The sequence below is a fragment of the Tachypleus tridentatus genome, chromosome 12, assembly GCF_004210375.1.
Source record: "Tachypleus tridentatus isolate NWPU-2018 chromosome 12, ASM421037v1, whole genome shotgun sequence".
NCBI classification, from domain to species: domain Eukaryota; kingdom Metazoa; phylum Arthropoda; class Merostomata; order Xiphosura; family Limulidae; genus Tachypleus; species Tachypleus tridentatus.
The window spans coordinates 85,326,445-85,349,305 of record NC_134836.1 but is presented as its reverse complement, the minus strand read 5'-3'; the positions used below and the strand labels follow the sequence as shown (position 1 = coordinate 85,349,305).

The 22,861-nt window shown below is 32.9% G+C and overlaps 1 protein-coding gene across 7 annotated transcripts in view; it reads left to right on the top strand.

The window, feature by feature from the left end:
* LOC143233871 (sodium channel protein 1 brain-like) overlaps window positions 1–22,861 on the top strand; it is a 72,661-nt gene continuing 49,800 nt past the window's right edge. For 6 of the 7 annotated variants that reach the window (XM_076470708.1, XM_076470707.1, XM_076470706.1 and 3 more), the window contains exon 1: window positions 1–277. In XM_076470708.1, the coding sequence (XP_076326823.1) occupies window positions 254–277 (24 nt within the window). In that variant the 5' untranslated portion in view covers window positions 1–253. Of the gene's footprint in view, window positions 278–1,356; window positions 1,465–22,861 lie in introns of those variants that run through there. The other variant, XM_076470702.1, reaches the window with a different exon arrangement.

The following is a 22,861-nucleotide window of genomic DNA, read 5'->3' as shown; positions in this document are numbered from 1 at the left end:
CCAGACTTAGTCACAAATGTTCAAACAGTTAACCAATTAAAAGTTCTTTGTTGTATTTGCAACTTCAGTAATTAAAGCTGTTTATTTTGGATAAAATTTTGTGATGGCAGCTCAGGTTATAAAATCATAAGGAGAGCCAGTGATTGCCACTGGGTTCCAAAATGTGATGCGAACTGCAACTGGCTTTCAACCATGCATTATACAGTTTATTGTGTCCTCACTTTACACTTCTGTCGTGATGTTTTGAAAAATTATGGGTCCATTAAAGCCGAAACAGGTATGTTTACAAGTATAAAAAATTGTTTGAATACATGTTTTACACTCTAACTCATGAGTACAACATTTTGTATGAGTTAAGATTTATATACAATTTCAAAAAAGCATATAATGAAATTTACATAAAATTAACTTAAAAAGTTCACACCATCTGTTAATAGTATTTCACTCAGGCCATTCATCTTTATTTAAAATTTTAAGTGTGTTATTTTTTTTTACATTTGATTATCTGAATATATTCACGGATACTATTACTATTGATATTACACAGAATGTAGGGCCCACACAACCTTAAATCCGATAGTAGCAAAGAGGTGCAGAAATAAGATCTTAAAAGGAATTTCATTAGATAACTTAGATTGTTAGCATTGATTTCAAACATATAACATCGGTTTCAGGCTGCTCTTGCTGTTTGTGGCGACTGTACCCTGTCATAAACAATAAATTTGTAAGTCAACATCCAACAAATGTTCATTTAGAGGCATTTGATGAACAAAAAGGTGTGCATTTCGCTTCACATGACTCACCAGCAGATCACTGACGTAAGTAGAAATTAATTCAAAGAGACTGACATATCATTTTATGACAAAAAAATTGCCGTGTCAAATATGCAACGTAACAAATTCCGACAGTTATTCATTTGTTTCGAATAACGTATTTTGGAAGTAGCTGGGACAGGAAAGTGAAATATTATTTTTTCCTTAATATAATATGATGGAAGGCGGAAAAAACAATAAGAAAGAAATAAAATCATTATTTTTAGGCCTGCATCAAGAATCCAGTATAGTTATTTGTTTGTTTGTTTTTTATTTTTCTTTGTATAATTCTTGAGCAAAACTATTGAATTATATTTCCTAAATTACGATCACACCACATATCCAAAAAAATTCTGTTAAACATTATTATTTACATTATTTTCAGAGTTCCAACTTAAAAGCTAAATCCCACTGTGAGTTCTAAAACTATGTTTGTTAATAATTTTTAATATAGTACACATACGAAAATAATATTTATTTCATCTATTATAAAAATAAAATACTTGAAAAGTATTTCCAAATCAACGAATTTATACCAGTAGGGAGATTGTAACGTTAAGATTATTATGAACCAGTTCGTTTAGCTTAAGTGTTATAGCAGTTTCTCATCAAAAGTAGGCTGGTATTTGCAATTTTCAGCAAAAATAATGGAGTAAGTTATATACTCACTTTATCATACACACACACATTGAATTGTTGTTAAAAATCTAACTTTAGGTATAAGAATGACAAGTTTATCAATTGACTATTACATCATAGAAATGTTTAGTCCTAACTGAAGCTAAAAATTCACAGTATAAATGTCTACTGTTGCTTAATTTACTTCTATCGAATACAGACTGTACTTAAGTTAAAGCTTAAACTTAAAGCAAGTTTATGTTTGGTTTAAAAACACGTGCTTACAGCTTTCAGTGTCCACAGTTACTTGCTTTGCATTATTTTGAAGTTTAATAGTTTTTGTTTGTTTTCTTGTGAGTTAGTCAATTGTAAATATTATCGATCGTCAATTTATGTCAATTTTCAATGCACTTTCGTAGGCCTAAGTTTAAATTAACTTGTATTAAGTGGTGTTTATCTAATGATCCATAAACCCAGTACCCAAAATTTTACCTTCCTGCATCATCTGGAAGGGTAATTTTACCATGTATTTTTGAATTGACATATATTCCTAGCATTTTGTACTGTGTGACAGAAATTTTTAGAGGGTAATGTATGGCCATATTTATCACTTTTAAAAGATATTCATAATATCGAAAACGTTGACGTAAACATGTAGAGATGGCTGATACGGGTATTTAAAACACCAAACGTGTACAGAGTTTCAACCCACTGATGACGACTGAAACGAGTCCAAAGGTTCTAACATTTTGTGTTTTATATATGTATTTAATATCCATATCAGCCACATCTACTGTATGTCAGTATATTATTACGTCAAATGAGGTCCATCCAAATATACTGGCCTGGCATGGCCAGGTGGTCAAGGCACTCGACTCGTAATCCAAGGATCACAGGTTTGAATCTTCATCACACCAAACATGTTTGCTCTTTTAGCCATGTGGGCATTATAATGTGATGACCAATCCCACTTTTTGTTGGTAAAAGAGTAGCCCAAGAGTTGGCGGTGGATGGCGATGACTAGCTGCCTTCCATTTAATCTTACACTGCTAAATTAGGGACGGCTAGCGCAGATAGCCCTCGCGTAGCTCTGCGCGAAATAAAAAAAAAACAAATATACTACATACAATAATTCCAACCAGTGCTAAAAGTATTCACGTAATAGTAGAAAAATACTTGCATTTATTGCATTCTTAACTAACAAAACTAATTTTGGGCTCCAAGCTTCTCTTTTGATGGTAAAAGGATTATTGTATGATATCAAAATGTGAGATACAATTCACAACTTTATATTGGATTTGGAGTATGTGATGTTCATTGTAAAATTTTTATTGTAAAATGTTACCAGACATAAAATACCTGAGAAAACAGAAATTCATATGTTTCTTACTAGAACTTCTTTTTCAGCACTCACATCATAAAATTTAATACCACAAAGAAACTTCCTACTCATAATATTACTTGTACAGTCATATAAAGAGCAAAACAACTTTAGATCAACAAGTAGTCTGTGAAAATATGTTTGTGTGTTATTTCTAATTAAATGGGACTTTTAACCTGTTGACTGCCAAGTATTTTAGCTGCTATCTTCAAACTCAAACCACGTTCAAAATACAACTCTAATGCTTCTTCATTTTGTAACTTTTCGTGATGCCATTTTGGATTGAAAGTGAAACCATTTGTAAGTAGGTCAAATGCATTTATGGTGCTCGACATCTAGCGTTGAAGTCAGGTATTATTGAGAACGAATTAACTCATCTGTAGCACTGTGTTACCGATCGGCTTGGACGAGTTATCTTGTCTATGGCACTAAGCAGGTTAAATATGAAAAAGAAAAATGCATCAACAGTATTAATTCCCTTTACAATATTAAGCACCTCAATCAGATACCCCTTACTCTTCTTTTTTCAAGAGAAAACAATTTCAGAGTTGTCAACCTTTCTTTGTATGACACCCATTTCATCCCAGGCACCATTCTAGTACCCCTGCTTTGAACCATTTTCAACAATTCAATGTCTTTCTTAAGGTAAAGAGCCCAATTCTGAACACAATGTTCCAAATGTAGGTGATCTATAGAATGAAATTAAAACCTAAAAATCCTGTTTACTCTGCCATTAGTAACAGCACACTGTTTTGAATGGCTTTAGAGACTGATCATTTATTATACCAAGACACCTTTCTTTCAGGACACTGTTATTCCTATCCAAATTATACTTATAATTTAAATTATAATAGCCAACATGCATCATCTTGCATTTATTACAATTAAAACTCATTTACCTTACTTACTAACTAATTTAACTCATTATGTAAATCAGCAGCATCCTTTTTACAGATTTTAATATAAATCTGCAAACTTAAATACTTTATTGACCATTCCTTTTTCCATGTCATTGATGTAAAACAAAAATATGCAAAAGTTCTAAGACTGAGCCCTGTAACATTACTCGAGTTTGACTGAACTTCATTTATAACAAACCTTTGCTTTCTTCCATCCAGCCACTCTTATCCAATTTCCCAAAGCACTCTCCACACCTGTATAGATATTTTTACAAGCCTTTATCTGGCACCTTCTCAATTTCTTTTGAAAATTCTCATATGTCAAATCTAGATCTCTTCCCTCTTTTATATAAGTAGTAACCTTTTCACAGGATGTCAAAAGATTTGTAAGTCAAAATATTTCCTTAGTTAGACCATATTAACTATCCAATAAAATTCTACACTTCATTAAGTTACTTTGCAAAGCATCTTTTATCATACTTTCAAAAACATTTCGCACATCTGATCCAAGACTAATGGGTCTATAGTTTTTGAGACGACTTTTATCAATTTTCTTGGAAAGAGGAGTTACATTATTTAACTGCCAATACTTTTGTATCTGCTCACTCTTCAAGGATTGACAAAAAATAATAAAAGCAAGTGGCTCACCTTTCTAATTTTTAACTTCCTTCCAAGCCATTGTAAAAATATTATATAGCCCAGGATTCTTATCATTTTTTAAAATTCCCATTGTTTCTTAACCAGCTCAGGATTAATGCAGGTATATTTTTATATCGTTTCCATTTAGCAAGTGTTCAAGATGTAGAAACATTTGTTAGTAGAGACCGAAAAATAAGCAAAATTTAATAACCCAGCCATCTTATAATAATCAGGTATGAGCCTTCCTTTATCATCCCCAAAGGTTCCTACTCTCATCCTAACATTTTGTATACCCTTAATGTATTTAAAGAAATCCTTAGTGTTACATTTTGCATTTTCAGCCAACCTATTCTCATATATCCTTTTCGATGTTCTAATTTCCTGTTTCACCAGAATTCTTGACCATTTATAATCTGCTAATTCTCCTGTCATATCAGTCAATTTAAATTCCTTAAACTTATGATGCTTTAAAAAAATTAAACAACACTTTTTCAAAAAATGTGACATAATTTCATTTAAACAATATAAAAAGGAATATGGCTAGCCACTTTTAAAATTCGCCACTGGATAACTACTATGGCTAAACATCTATGTTAGAAACCCATAAGTTCATACATAGCTATTTCAGTTTTAGAACTGTTCAACTGAAGGAGGACAGCCAATCAGTAGTAACCATCATCTACATTAGTACTTTTAACCACGTAATAAGCTTAACTCACACAGGTTTATAATGCTTCAATAGTTTAAAATACAGAGCACGTATAATAGCAGAATATGCATTATGTTTAACTGTATGTAAATTTGTTATTTAACAAAATTACACAATACTATTTGTGCTCTGCTCACTCAAGATGTTAAAATCTGATTTTAGTATTATGAACTTCCTGACTTAATGATAATCTACTGGAGATCCTTAAATGTATCTCCATTTTATATTATGGCATTTACTAGATGTAAACCTGAGAAACTTAATAGTATATTGTAGGAGATGGATGGGAAGTGCATTATCTTCAAGAGATCAAACATTATGATTACAAGACTGCCTCAAAAATCAACTCTCATCTCCAATCTCTACACCGTGGATCTAGCCTACCTTGACAGTCCAATCACATGCTAAGTGTTAACTTTTACTGATGATATTCTGCACAGCAAACATTCTAGTAAATTTGAAATCAAAAGCACAGCTTAAACATTGTTCAGCATGATGAGCAAGTGAAGAATTGACAGAGGTATGGTCATTAATCCTACCAAAGCCACAGTCACATTTTGCATATTTAACAATACTCGTGCAGATGAGGACAAACCATCACCATTATTTATAGGCACTTCTAACTCTCTCAACAAAGAGAAATATCCGAATGAAACATTTTATGGACAAATCAACCACCCCAGCCCCATTAATATTATGATAACCAGTTAATCAAAGGCATCTCTCAGGTTTCATATTTCTACTGAAGCATGGATTCTTGCCACAATTGTTTTCATGGCATATACTGACCAGCTAAAAGTTAGATTTCAGCATGCTGGGAGCCATGATCAGAACTAAATTGCTATTATATACATATTAATGGCATACTATAACTGTCTCTACATTTGCAGACTTTACACTGATGTGGCATTTCTGATTGAGTTGATGACAACCAGTCACAGTGTAGATAGACTATTAACAACGACTGCATTTTTGTGCAATTTATTTTTAAAATTAAAGGATTGGCATTTGCATTTTATATCTTTTATATTTACAATGTTTGTAGTTATTTCCCATACTGTATAAAACAATATTTTGAAATATTTACGTATATACACAGTTCATTTTGGAGGGTAGGTAGTTTATATAAGTACAATGATTGTTGAATATATTCATTAGGATCACTTCTAAATGCTGCTAAAAAAAAACAAAGTTCTCTCTTTTCTAATAGTTTGAAGTATAAGTTTCGTCATAGTGAATTTACCTGTTGAAGTATGGTGCTCCCTCAACTCTGATCCATTACATCAATCCCATTGCCTGATTTTTCAATTCTAGGCCACATCCAATCCTTATCCAGTATGCTTGGAAGTAGGCTTACTCTCAAAGAAGCTTTTGGGTCATCTTTGGGGCAGTAACTCAATTCTACTCATGAGTCAGCTTCATTCAGTACTTTCTTCTACTCTATATGGACCTATACTATTGGTCCAGAAATTGTCTTACCCAATGAGAACACTCACAGTGTATGTTAAATAAAAATATTTAAATATAATATTAAATCCTTCTTGATGACAAGAAACCCACTTGAAATATAAATTTATCTCAGAATGATTGATATGGGTATTATCACTTTTATTGATAAGCAGAGAACAACGTTTCGACCTTCCTTCTCTTTGTTAACCTGAAGATGACCTAGAAAGGTCGAAACATTGTTCTCTGCTTGTCAACAAAAATGTTAATACCAGTCACTCAGAGACAGATCAATATGAAATCCTGATGATTATAGGTTATTCTGTAGGTGCATTGGGGTTGGCTGGCATGACTTTTAGTTGCTCTCTATTAGTGGGTAAAAATTTGCCGAAGTCAAGAGTAACCTATGGGTTTTAGTGTGTTTTTTTTACCATCCAGTAAATGGAGCTGTTTGGTTGTTTTTTCCTAGATGATCTATTAAATATAAGAATGCCATATATTATTTGTTTAATGGCTATTTTTGGCTAATCATGCTAATTACATCAACCATGTAAGCGTACAAATGCATAGCTCTAAATGGATAGCCATACCGTGACACTTCTGTTTGCAAAGATGCTAATCCAATTCAATGCTGATTAAGATCTGCGTATCTCAATTATTTAGCATCACTGCCAGCCATTCTATCTAGTCATCAGACTGTACAATTATGCTACAGTTACATCAGTGTGGTTATACATTCTGGTACAGTCTGTATTTTTGTGTTTTCCTCCACGGCGTGGGAGAGCTTTCTACTCGCCTGCCACAAATCAGTATCGTTGGCAGTTTTAATGCTGAGTTACAAATAGTAGCGGTATTTTTGTGAATTTTACTGTGTATTTTTGATATCAGAGAATGGCACTACTTGATATCACTTTTTGAATATCTTGTGTTTTGTGTACACGTACTTTAATTAAGTTGGTTAGTTTCTGTGCTCTCTTTTATAAGATTCCTTACACTTTAGTGTGTTGCATTTGCTTATGTATTGGTTCAGCTTCAATTTCTTCATTTGCAATGCTTGGATGTAACTCTTTTATTATAAAATACTTTGGGTTGGCTTTATTCCTAGCATGTGTATTGTGATAGGACTAGGTGTGAAGGCGTCTTGGGGACAGTCCTTTAACAGGCGGTTGAGGTTAGCGATCTCTTTCCCTCTGACGAGGACATCGCCTTTAGCTAGTCATTTTACTACTATTTCGATCACTAATTGTGGTTCTCCGTGCTTGTTTGGAACCCTTGGATAATGATAAAGTGCTGTGTTTTTCTCTGTGTTCATATTTAATATTTGTGATGTTAGGTTTCTTTGCCTCTTGGGCATTACCAGAATTAAGTCATTTTTTATCTTCGTTCATTTCATGACTTGCTTGAGAATGTTGTTGTTTATCTTCATTTGCTTCATTTTGTTTTATTTGTTGTGTTTGTGTGTTTCCATGTTCTTCTTCATGTTGTGTGTGTCTATGTTCTTCATGGTGTTCAAAGAGTGTTGGTGCTCGGCTCGCAATCTGCGTGTCGCGACTTCGAATTCCTGTGCCACCAAGCATTCTCGCTCTTTCTGCCCAGGAAACGTTATTGTGTTACGGCCAATCCCACTATTCGTTGCTTCTAGTACACACATTTTGTATTTTTACGCTATTTCGATTGTTAATGGCACAAAATAATTGTTGGCCTGCGTACTCATCCATGCAAATAAAAATAGAATTATGCATTTTAATTTTTCGTGTGCGCTCACTCTATCTATTGTTTGGTTTATTCTTATTTAATATAGACTGGGGTCGGTCTCAGAAAAGTGTATTAAGAAATTTTAATTTACAACAAGGTAGAGACAAGAGTGGAGAGTTGGTCAAAACTATATATTCATTTGAGCTTTTAATGAATATTCATATGTTTATATGGCCCAGCATGGCTATGTGCTTAGGGCTCTCGACGTGCAATCTGAGGGCGCAGGTTTGAATCCCCGTCACAGCAAACATGATCGCCTTTTCAGCCAAGGAGACGATATAATGTGACGTTCATCCCACTATTCTTTGGTTAAAAGAGTTGGCAGTGGGTAGTGATAACTAGATACCGTCCTTCTTGTCTTATACTGCTAAATTACGGACGGGTAGAGCAGATAGCCCACATGTAGCTTTGCATGAAATTCAAAAAAACAAATACAATCATATGTTCATTTTAACTATTAAAAGTATTTTGTATGCATGCTCTTTTGTTGCTCCCGATAAAACTAGAAAGGACATTGCTTTGACGAATAGATTATGAAGATATAATTACAGATGTTGCTCCCGCCATAGCAAGAAAAAAGTCTTGATTTTGGCATCATTGGGATAATTTTCATCACGTTGATCAATGCTATTCCACTGCTTTCAATGCTACTTGTTTACAGTAATGCTGGACAGATCGTACTGTAGGTTCTAGCTGACACCCAGACTTCGATCGACGAGAGAGTTATCTAGCTGTTTCGAAAGCTTGATCTCCAAACTTCAATCTCTCTTTCACTTTCTTGAGTGTCATCAACTAACATAGTAGTGGAAGTATAACTTTTCTCTGGCAAATGAGAAGAATTTTGTATCATCAGATTTCTCATAAATATCGTTTACAATCACATTCATGAAACTATTTGGATAAAATCTTTAATACAGTCATGCAGAATGTAAGCAATTGATTGTATTTGTCAAGAGTAGTGAAACGTAATGTCTTTCATCGAGCTTCTTCATTTTAAAAGTTTAATATCACTGTGGATTCGATAGCAAATAGCTGCCAAACTGAATAGACATCGTTCACTCTCCCTGTTAGAACACTATAGCAATGCTTTGCATACACACACACACACACACAGTTTTTGGATGATCTATGTCCTTTCTTTGATGTCATGAAATCCAGTAGATCCTCAGAGGTATCGTTAGACATTTAATTTTCATCATCCTTCAATGGAATAGCATAATGAATCCTTCCTTTTTTCTTTCTTCTTCTTTTAATTTACTTTTAAGCTGTTTTTTAACCTGCTTTTCATTATGTTTTGACCTTTGGTTCTAAAATGTTGCATCCGCACTGACATCAAGGCCGTTTCTTACAAGTTCCACACATATGCACTTTCTATTCACAGGCTATTTTCTTTTTTCCTGTATTAACATTGCCTTATCAATACACTTACTCATTGAATGTAAAATCTGTTTTGTGGCCAGCCATAGATCCAGTTTACACAAAGAGTGCAGCAATCGGTTGTTCTTTGTCCAAATAGAATTTAGTTAATTGGCAAACAATCCAGAATGACTTGAAAAACCAGGTTCTGCAAAATCCTGGGTGCTTGGCCCGTGGAAGCTTTGTTAAACAAGTGGATTTGTGCTTTTATTGTTAAAATTTATCACCAATAAGTCACAGACACCTACTATGAACTAAAGTAAAGGATCCTCCATATACATGCGTAAAAACTTGAGAATAAATATGTCTTTCAAATGTACTTTGTGATTGATTTGCCTTTTAGTTAATCGTGCAAAATTCTTCTATAATGATTGTTTGGTTTACTTTTAGTTGTTTTCAGATAATATGTTGATTTGACAAGCTGACATAAAAGTGTGCTGATAAGTTTCCAGTACTTTGTTCAATTTGATGACACTGGAAAGTTTGTTGTGCCAAAAAACTAGCTAAAACATAAAACTGAATTGCATGTGACAAAATACTTAACACCTTGGTACAGACTTTCAAAATACCATCTTCTGCATTTGTATTTTTAACAACAGGCAGGTGCTGTCCATTCCAGTTCACTCATCTTAATCTGTCTTTTTCACTGACATGTGTTATTTTTGTGTAATAACCTGTATTTTCTTCTCTTTTGGCAACCTGACATGGCCAGGTGGTTAGGGCTCTGAGGGTTGCAGGTTTGTATCCATGTTACACCAAACATCCTTGCTCATTTAGCTGTGGATGCATTAGAATCTAAGGGTCAATCCCATTATACGTTGGTAAAAGAGTAGTCCAAGAGTTGGCAATGGGTGGTTTTACACTACTAAATTAGGGATGTCTAGCACCGATAGCTCTTGTGTAGCTATGAGCAAAATTAATAAAACAAACAAATCTTCTATTGTTACCTTTTGGGACAATCAAATCTCTGTTACTGCATATTTTGAGTGACTATTACCATACTTATGAATAAATGTTTGACTATTTAGCTGTATCACCATGAGGAAGTACAAACCTATTTCACTTTCTGTTTTATTTTCTTCTTTTAAATTGTTCTTTACATGGGAAAGTATTATTTCTTAAGTTTTTGAGACAACATAGGGGAGTTCTAGGATATAATTTCATTAGTTTAGTAGTAATAATCCCTTGTTTTATTTCAATGGTAGTCTCTTTACCCTTTTTTAGGATTCAATTGCAAAAACGTGTAAAATAGTGCTGTTTTGGTTTATCAGATGTATGATCCTGTTTCCAAAAATACTGACCACCATAAACTTTCCTTCCATGAGCCATATTTTCTAAGTTCATTCCTTAAGCATTTTATGTCATCTCTGTCTTAAATTTAACTATATTATATATTTTGTACTTGGAATATTATTCTGTTTATTTCAGAAAGAACATTTTTCTTGTCTTTATCTTGAATGATTTTGTACAAAAATAGTAACAATGAAAACTTTTTTCCAAAAATCATGTTATGTTTTTCAGATAGACAAACAAGGTTTCACTGTGTTATTTGGCCTAGAATACTAAAATTCAAATTTTGATTCCTAGAGTTAGAATATGCAGATAGCTTTGAATTGATACTACAGCTTTTCTTCATCCAGAGGTGCCTTTGTGAGAGAGATCAAACATAACAAATCCCAGATTTATTCAATTCTGATGAAACTCATAGAGGATTTGGCATACAACGAGAGCTTATTGTAATTTACAGTTTTAACATTGAGCCAATATTAGCTTTCTTCAATATCAGGTAAAAACACATGAAGTAGGAAAACTTCGATTAACAGATTATGTGACACATCACAACAGTATTTTCACATTTTATTATTTTGACAAATTTCTCCAAGAAAATAAGAATAGGGATAAAGATCCAGTTTTTCATATAAAACTGGTGTTATAGCCAAATTTCCTGCTCTTACTCAGGTGTCATTTATTCAAATCTTTGCATTAATGTTTTGTTCACAAAGTACTTCATGAAAGAAGTGTAGAGATCATGGCACGTGGAAAGTTATCTGAATGTTACATAAATTCAGAGTCAAAAGAGTAGAAAGATAGATTTCAATTATTTGTAAAAGTAAATATTTAAATATCAAACACAATACATAGCAACCTAAATGATTATTAATAGACTATTTTTTATTGCTAGAAAGGTATTGAAGAAAAGTAATGAAAAATCCATTATAACATTATTTTTTAGCTCAGAAAGAATTAGTAGTTTCAAGAAGAATGTGAAAATTATATCTTCTCAAGAAATGGATACATCTGTTATTTTCAACAATACATTGCTAAGGTGCCCTCTTGAAGAAGTAGATCCATATGTGTCAGGGCAAGTAAGGGAATCATTTTAGTATTTATGATGTGGCATAGTAGTATACTAGTTTCTCACAGAAAGGTATCAAGTATTCAGATTGAAGTGCAAGTTCTGGAAATGTTAAGAAAATAACACATCAAACACTGTGTATAACAAAGGGAAAGAATTAAATATGAATAAATTAAGAAACAGAATCTTCATTCCTATACAAACAGGGTGTTACTTAACTTCTACAAGTTGGATTTTGTATTGATTTATAAGATTCCATCTGACTGCTATTTTTTCTTTTCTTATTGCAATGTTTTCCTAGGATGAAAGCCTAAAACTAAATGTTAAAAGGCCAAATTAGTTTACTAATGAGATTGTGATTTCCTCTGATTACCTACTCTGACCTTAGGCTATCATAGAAACTCATTCATGAAAAGAGGAAATATTTATTTAATATATAAAGGCTACTGCTAGTTGTAATAAAATAATTGATATTAAACATAATTAAATAAGGTAAGCAAAATCAGAATGAAAATTTGGAAATGTAGAGGCATCTGTAAGTATCATGAAGTGATTATATTTTGGTTTCATAATTGACACACAATGAAGTATTGGTGGGGCATCCAGAAGGTTCTGGTGGTACATTCAATACAGGAATCATTACTAAGCCACAGTTGCCCCTCTAGAAGTGATCTGGCATGGCCAGGTGGTTAAGGCACTCGACTCATAATCTGAGGGTCACGGGTTTGAATTCCCGTCACGTCAAACATGCTCACCCTCTCAGTCGTGATGGCATTATAATGTGACAGTCAATCCCACTATTTGTTGGTAAAAGAGTAGCCCAAGAGTTGGTGGTGGGTGATGATGACTAACTACCATCTCTCCAGTTTTATGCTGCTAAATTAGGGACGGCTAGCACAAATAGCCCTTTGTGTAGCTTTGTGTGAAATTCAAAACAAATCAAACTCTTTAGAAGTACAATAGACAGAAATCTTATAAGATTTATGTTTATCAACAAGTCAAGTTTAAAAAAATTGAAATTTTTCAGCAGCAGGAAAGTCAAATATTCAGTCAACAATACTAGTTTGATGGGTACTGGAGTTTTTATGTAGAAAATAAATAAGACAGGAAATTAAAACAAGTAAACATAAAAGAATGAGTTTAAAAAACCTTTATTTTTTTACACACATGACTGCATTATGTATATGTTATTTCCCTTTCCATAAGAATGAAGAAAACATTTTTTCTCCTGTGTTTCTTTCTTCTCTAATAGTTACAGTTTTACACGTTAGATTAATTCTGAACAAGTCATGATGAAACTTGGAGAGCATATACCTGATTCAGTTTGCCAACACACTTATTTTATTTTTATTTAAGCTTTTCTTCCAATTTTAAGGTGCCAAATGACAATCATAACACAAACAAATATTTTAACTTGCATTTCTCTCATGTTTCAACCAATACAAATGAAACAACCATAGACCATGAGAGGTAGATTTGAGATTTGTGTCTTTCTTTTCATTTTAAATGTGTCATAACTTTGACTTTTGGCATAGAATTCCTTTATATTCTGATCAATTTATATGAGACATTTTGTTAAGATGTTTTGCAATAAGCTCACAGACTTGAGATGGCATTTTTGTCCCCTCTGTCTTGTTAGTCTCTACATATACTTCCTGGTTAAGCCAGTGCCTGAGAGGTTTGTTGATGACATACATATGCAGTTTATAGAGATACTTTAGCATTCCTAGTGTCTCCTGTAACTTATGCATTCTATAAGTGAGAGATAAGTTGAAGATTGGCCTTTTGACTTGCATTTAGTATATTTCCACTCATAAGAGTGAAATCAGCATCCACTGGTGGAAGTGGTGGTTTCTCTTGGAGATCTTAAAGTGTTGAAAATTCCACCATTGTTCTTGCTTTTCCTGTGTCAACCAGGAACTCAATTACTCATGCATTGAACGGGAACTTGATCACTTACTGTTGTATTGTCAAGCTTCATCGAGCTATGAGAATGCTGAGATGATCACCAAAATCTTTGGTGCCAGTTGTCTGCCATGGTCCTCAAGTTGGTAGCCAGGCCCAAGTTGGGTTTCATTAGTTGTAAGAATTTAAGAGAATGACTGTAGATTATAACAAACAATCACAATTATTTATTCTAACAGTCTTAGCTTTTAACCTTTTCACACCTGCTCTCTTTATGTTTTACTGATTCACATTGTGATTTTAGGTCTTTTCAAAGTATTTGAAATGTAGTTTATTACAGTGAAATAGCTTAGTGTGAAAAAACAGATTGAGTTAACCATGCAATCTCAAACCAAGTGAATTAAAGTAGTGAATGTGTACGTGTCTTTCTTTAATGTCCCCCAGTGGCACAATGGTATGTCTACAAACTTACACCATTAGAAACTGGGTTTTGATACCTGTTGTGGGCAGAGCATAGATAGCCAATTATTTAGCTTTGTACTTAACTACAAACAATCATACAAACTTTCATTAATATTTTTTATTTAAGTTGTATCTGTCCTAACAACATATTTATTTTAGTTAGTTTTTTTCTCAAAATGAACATAAAAAACAATAAATTTAGCACTTAGGTAGAGACCTATTTGCACTCAAGCACATAAATTAATAAAATTGATTTCTTGGTTATCTATAAAATAATTCATGTTTGTCTCCTATATATATTTCAAAACAAATACATCAGGTTTTAGGAATGTCCTAAAATTATTATAATTTAATTGAATCTCTTAATAAGGCATAAATAGGTTTTAAAATTATGTTGATAGCTCGAAAATGAGTAAAACTATTATGCAAATTAAATACCAAGAAAACTAAGTAGAGCAGGCAAAATGAAACAACCATATAAAGAATTTTATAAAGACACCTGTTCTTTCTTTGTGTTGATTATAAATATGTTCAATACTAACATCAGAGAAAATAACAGATATGATTTAAATACAAAGTAGATGTGAGGGCATGTCAAGTAGGTGAAATTAATTTAGTAATATCTCTAAAACTTAAGTTCAAATTTCGTATACTGGGTTGTCAATATCTATAGCATGTAGTTCAAATTAGTGGGACACTGAAACCCATATAAAAGGTAAAATGAAACTAAAATAAATAATTCTAAACTGAAACACATCTCAGAAATGAAAAATGGAAACATTATTTAAACCTTTTCAAGTATGAAATTAAAACTTAGATAATATAAATATCTAAATCGTAAACTATATTTTGATGTTCAGATTGCAGAAATACATTGATATTAAAGTAGTTCAATTAAATTTTGTACATAATTCTTAAAGAAAAAAAGATTATGTACACTTTAACTCCTCCCATGTGATATTAAACTCCTAAAGAGAAATCATCACAGAATGTATTATTATAACAGAGTAAGAAGAAGGATAATTTGTGTTCTAAGGTAATTGAATTAGTATTCATGGACTTTGATGAAAAAGAAACAATTATTTAAAGCTCCAGATACAACTAACAGATATTGTGATGAGTTTAAAGTAAAATACCACAGACTATATTGTTATAACAGAATAGAGAGTGTGTATGTGTATTCTTATAGCAAAGCCACAATGGGTTATCTACTGAGCCCCTGATTTTAGCATTGTAAATTCAGAGACATACTGCTGTACTAGTGGGGGGGAGGCAGAACAGAGAGAAAAACATTTTGACCAACAGTTATTATGGTGGTTTCAAATTAAAATTACAAACAGACTGTATTGTAATAACAGAACAGAGAGACTAATTCGTCTTGTCAAATTATGTTCTAAAGTTACTGAATCAGACTGTGTATATTTTGATGGAAAAAAGACAAGTATTTAAAACTTTAGGTACAGCTATGATAACTAACAGTGAAAGAAATATTTCTGTATTTTATTTGTTTCAATATATTATTTTAAAATAAATTGATTGTGTTATATTTGTTTATTGAAATTTAACACTAAAAATCACAGATACCTACTGTAAAAAATCTGGCCCATACATAAAACCTGATAGTGGTAAGCCAGCCAGAATATATAGGGGTAAAATCAACAAATATGCCTATATTTACACACATCTTAATGGTAGAAAAAATAATGGGAGGACATAATTACATTATGTAACTCCTTTGACCGACTTTGATAAGTGGATAGAGAGGGGTGAGAGATCATGATCTTTGAGAGTTTCTTAAACAACAGCAACATCTAGAGAGAGAAGAACATCAACAGAAAAAAAAATGATAAAGAAAAAGGCATAGAAGAAGGAAGAAAGGTTGCAAGAAGAATGTGAGTGTGAAATACAAATTGAGATAGAATAAAAGGAGAGAGAGGTGAGAAGAGAGAGAATAAGTGGTGATCAGAGCATGTGACAAGAGGTACTAACAAACCATAACATGCTAATAAGTGAAGCATATGTTGGGGACAAGAAAGTGACAACCTTACAAAACAGTGGGTGCAGCAGTGAGAACCAGTCTAGTATGTGATGGGCAAGGTACAAGGTATGTGCCAATTGATGGGACAGTAAGAAAGCTTCCCATAGCTAGAATACAGGTGAATACTCCATAGCGCAAGATATACTGTGTCAGTATTTATGTCTTAACAGATAGACTAGGCAAAACAGACCTGATCAAGTAAGAAGTGAAGATAATGTTAGAAGATGAAATCATATAGCCTTCAAACTAAGCCTACTATTCACCAGAGGTTATTGTGAAAAAGAGGGGTTGCAAACTACTTCTACATATGTTTACACAAGCTGAATCTTGTGATGACGTTTGAATCCAAACCTATGGATAACAATTCAGAGGCTATGATGATGAAACTAGATGAAGCCAATGTCTTTACCAATTCAACTTAAATAAAGGTTATTAGTAGTTGCTGACCAAGACAAAATCTAAAGAGAAGACCTTTCTGACACCAGGCAGTTGATACCAGTTCAGGAGGATGCCATTTGGATTAACCACTGCAACAGTGACATTCAACTACATAACAAGGAAGATGTTGCACAAAACCACCAACACTGAACATTATGAGGATAACTGATTTTCTGACCCACAAAGCTAGTTGGAAAGACCACCTGAAGAAACTCAGAGCTGTTTTGGAGATTTAGGGCAGCAGATCTGACCATCAGACTATCTATGTATTGCATCGATTATTTTGTACTGGTCTTCTATGCACACAAGATGAGTAAGTGGCCAGGGCTCATAGAAGAAGAGAAGCTTACAAAGTATAACAGCTCCAACGACCCAAGACCCAGGTCTTTTCTGGATTTAGTGGAATATTATTAAAAGCTCATGCCAAACTGTGCTGATGTTTCTGCATTACTAATTTATCTGACAAGGAAAGGTCAACTCGCCAAAGCGAAAAGGGAACAACCACAACAGATAGCATTCAAAAGTTGAAGAGCATGTTAAGAAATTTGCCAAATCCTTAGAAAGCAAACCATAAATTGTTCAGGCCAATGCGTGAGAAGTTGGAATTGGAGCAATACTTTTGAAAAAGCATGAATATATGAACTGTTTCCTACATTGTATATCAGTGAAAAGTTGTTGAAGAGTGAGAAAAACTACTCTACGACTGAATGAGAGGGTCTGGCTATCATATTTGCCATCTGAAATTCCACAACTACTTTTATGGTAGGGGATCATCATCCAGACAGACCATCAGTCACTTATATACATTCAGAGGTACAAAATTTACAGTGTAAAGACTACCAGGTGGGCATTGTACCTTCAGAATTACCAATTCTATATTAAAGCTATCAAAAAACTGCAAATACTGTTGCAGACTATATGAGTAGACCTTTGTGCATGAACTAAAAACAGTCTTTATATATAATATAAAATATTGTAGGTATTTTTGTTGAAGATGGACTTGTTAAATGTACATAACTATCTAAGTTTAATGCAAGTTTTATTATTTAGATAGTTCAAGTGCTAAATTTACTCATTTTTAGAAGCAACAGTATATCACAGGTTTCTTTATGTAAATGTTTACAAATCATACAATATGTAACTCATTTGTTGTGAAATGGTAATACATGTATTAATGTATCGTGACAAGAACCTTCTAAGTTTTATTGTTGTTTTAGTTGAGTGTTATTGCATCGTAATATATCATGCACAAAATAATATCTGAAAGAACAAACCTACTTGCATAGCAGCTAATCAGCCTAAGATTATTTCGTTTGTCATAAACTGAGTTTTTTGTGATTACAATTGGTATTGTTTAATATGAATTTGAGCAGAGTATATATTGTGATAGATTAGTGATAAGACTACATAGGTAGCTTAGTGTGTAGCTTGTACTAGGAAAGAACAACAAACAGAGAACATACAAAATACACAAATTACTTGAAATAAAATCCTTGCACAAGGTGAGTTGACAATGTAAAATTATTTCTTTATATATTAGATGATTCTTAATAAATTACTACCAGTATCTTTGACGTCAAATTAAAAACTTCAAAGCACGATACTTGTTATTTATGGAAATGTTTAGTTTTAATTTTGGGATAATATAATTCAAAGTTTTTAGAAAGGTCAAGCTTTACTGAAATGGTGATGTTTAGTAAAAGAAATGTAGGGACTAGTATTTTTACTTAGATGATTAAATTATATAAATGACACATTCTTCTTCAGAAGGAAAAAGGCAGGGTAAGAAATTTAGTATATCCTTCACTGAGTCAACACCTAGAACCATCACCTTTTTCTGCTATCTGCAAAGGTCGTCAGCGTAAATAGCTAATTTCTCTCTGTATTTAAGCTTTATTCATTCTATCAACAGAAATACTAAATGCAAATTGTAAGGGATTTACCGTTGTACATTTAATTTAGTGCTTACATTTGTTTCTATATATTTTGTCTTTTTTATCTGTGACGCATATTCTTAACAATGTATTACGCAAGTCTCGCCTGTCCTCGAAATGTGTAGAACGTTCTTGATTGTAAAAATCAACAATACTTGTTTGACGAAAGCGCTCGAGAATATTGTCGAAAGTTCTACAAACTCGAGTGATTTCTATAAAAAGCGGCAAGTCAAGAGACTCAGGAGGAGAATATTAATGAACAACTACAGTCAGTATGCTATGGGCTTAGAAGGCTATAATTATGATTATCGTCTATTAATCGAAAAACTACAGAATTGGACCAGAAACGTTTATAGACTTCGAACATAAAAAGCCATTTAATTACAGAGAATAACTTGGGACAGTATTATTTATATGAAGACATTAAACATTTTAGCTGGAAGGAGTCAGCTTGTACCTAGTGTGAAGCCAACCAAGAAAAAGATTGTTAGCTTAGTCGAGGCGTAACAATATCAACTCAGAATTAATTTGCTGGTAGTGGACCAGACCATCAAAATATTTAGATCTAGACCAGATATAAGACGCAGTATGGTTTGTAAGCTTGTAAAAGTGTTGTATATAAACCATCAAGTGTAATAACTATTAGGAATAATCGTTATTATAAATTGTATTGTTCTTATGTTTGTATATCAAAGTATATTTTTGTTGAAAAAGGAAATTTGTGTATCAATCATTATGGCAAATAATATAAACTTAATACATATTAACATTTAATTAACTACTGAGCTCAAGTTCAAATTTCCTATTATCTGAAATAGTAATACCTAAAGTACATAATGTAATAAATCGGAGACTTGTCCGAAATAAATTATAATACATAACAAAGTCTAAAGATGTTACAGTGTTATTGATTAGACCACATTTGGAGTATTTTGTTTGGTCTTAAGCTTCTTACCCTAGAAAAGACATTCAGTTTTGGAAAAGGTTCAGAGGAAGACTACTGTAGTGATTCTTGGAATGGATAAGGTTTCATATACGGATAGGTTAAGAGCTTTGAAATTTTATCTAGGAAAAAAAAGAGGGAAATCTGATTGAGGTCTTTATGATTGTTAAGGGAATTGGTGGTGCATTAACGTTTCTTCATAATTAATGGTGAATAAGATAAGACTAGGGGACATAAATATAAATGTTGGTAGAGTAGGAATTATCTCCATCTAAAACAGCTTTATTTTTCTAACAGATTGGTTTTCCTTTGGAAGGGGTTGTCTTCAGATGTTGTAGACATAGTTGAATGAAAGCAGCTCGATAAGTATCTTAATGATAAGGGCTAATCTTTAATGCTTTATTTTTAATTTATGTTCTAGTATAGTGGATGGGATAACACAGCTGAATCCAGAGGTATTTATAGGTATTTAGAATATTCGTGGTTTGAGTACATAAGCACAGGAAGTTTTGGCATTTTAGCATGATATCAATCAATATTTTCTATTCTGATTTTTCAAGGCATTAACTGAGAATTTCGGACAAGGGGCTTATATGCCAGTGTCTAACAATCCCTATGGTTGTATCAATAAATCTCTCTTTGTCTTTAAATAATATGTATACATCTTTTGATGGAGTCATCATCTTTCTATACAGAAAGGGCAGAGCCTTTGTCAATCATAAAATAATTTAACCTTCACCAAACACTTCCAGTTGCTAACTAGTTCAGTGTGACATTTATGGAGAAAATCTAAGAGGAATAATATAGAAAGATAGTACAGATGATAAAAGAAAGTTTTGAAACGTGTTTTATGTTATCTGGAATGATTGAGGTGCATGTGACGTGACATGTTTTATAACAGGACTGAAAATATCTGTGAGGAAAATACTGTCAAAATTGAACTTTAACACATCATACAGGTGTTTTCAGCAGAACAAGTACATTTCTAGTTTCATCACCAACAACTTGAAAAACTTAAAAAACGTAAACTGACACCTGCAAACATGAAAAAATATACCAATAATATTAAATGTCAGTGTGACATTTATGGAGAAAATCTAAGAGGAATGATATAGAAAGATAGTACAGATGATAAAAGAAAGTTTTGAAACGTGTTTTATGTTATCTGGAATGATTGAGGTGCATGTGACGTGACATGTTTTATAACAGGACTGAAAATATCTGTGAGGAAAATACTGTCAAAATTGAACTTGAACACATCATACAGGTGTTTTCAGCAGAACAAGTACATTTCTAGTTTCATCACCAACAACTTGAAAAACTTAAAAAACGTAAACTGACACCTGCAAACATGAAAAAATATACCAATAATATTAACCTTATGTATTTGTAAAACATAAGTGAGAAGGTAGGACACATAACCTGAATGTTTAAGATTAATGTTAACTGAGAGTGTCTTAGATTTATCCTTATTAAAAATAAACAAAAAACATACGACAACAAGCACTAAAACGTCATTTATGTAATTCCATGTTCCTATAAGTAGACCAAAGAAACAGGAGAGCAAAAAATAAAATAGCATAAAGACTACGCAAGACTAATTAAAACATCAGCTTCTTTTCTGTTTGCAGAGCATGTCATGTTGACTAGATATAAAACAGAGTGGAACATTCATCGATACATAAATTATGGAAAACAAGAAAAGCCAAATATCCTTTTTACATCAACACGATGAAATGAACTAATCAGAGCCTGAGATTTGGAAACCAGCATTTTGCGGCTATCACTAGTCTTCAACAATTGCAGTAGAAGAACCTTCATCAAATCATGACATGTCCACGTCAGTCCTTTTAGTTAGGTATGGAAGCAAATAGAAACGCAGCAGTGGTGGCAAGAGTTAAACCTAATTAATTCCGAATGAAAACCTCAGTGTTATCATGTTACTCTCCATTAATTATCATAGGTTTGCCCAACAGATTGTCTATCGGAAAGGTATGTGACTTTATTAGGAGATTTAAACTAGCAGAAAATATTATAGAGGAAAAACAGATGACTGTACAGGAGTGGTTTGTTTGTTTGTTTTCATATAGAAAGGCCACATCGGGCTATCTGCTGAGTCCACCGAGGGGCATAAAACCCCTAATTTTAGTGTTATAAATCCGTGGACTTACCGTTGAACCAGCGGAGAACGTGTATAGAGGTGGAATTTTTATCCAGCAATGATCGACAAAAGACTACAAATACATGTCTTATTCATCGAAATTCTGACTGTTCATCTGTTGTAACCCTCCTGTCAGCAGTAGCAGCCTTATTAGCATTTTGCTGAGGAATGTGGATCCTTCCATTTCTTCTCAGAAAATTAAATGGATTTTATTTCTGAACAAAAAATTATCAATTTCACTGAACATCGTCTAGAAAAACCAAAGGTAACCAACATTTTTAAAATCTTTACTTCCAGCCAGATTTCTAGCAGGAGAATTTAACGTGGATACTTCGTGGCTGAAAGACCAATCCCAAGAAATAACACAGGGTTGACTAGAAACAGAAACCAAAAAAGTTACATACACGACCATCAGCACCACATGCCAAACCCAAGATTCACATCCATTATACAAGAGATCAATAAACCCAAACATCTGCCCAAGAAGATAAAACAGTGATTGACAAACACCCAAATTACAACCATTAAGATGATTCGAACAAGAACTAACAAACTGAAATGCCAGTCAAGGTGAATCAACATAATGATCCATCCATTGCCAAGCCTTCTATCTCGTATCGATGTATACATATTAAAGCAGATGACACAAGTATAGTACCCCTAATACAGAAAGATCCAGAAACCTAAGCCTACGATATCTATTAAAAACACCTGAAAGAGGTTGTTTATCCTCAAGTAAACCAAAGCCCGCTAAACTAAGCTTAATCGACTACATAGAAGAGTGAGAGAATAGTCTACTCCACTGGTATCAAACCTTCACACATTACAACGAGAAAGAAATCCAAGCAACAATGTTCCTTATAGAAGAAAACTACTTTTTTTTTCTAGATTTTATAAATAGTTCTTAACTAATTCATATTAGATATTCATGCATACTTTATTAGTATAC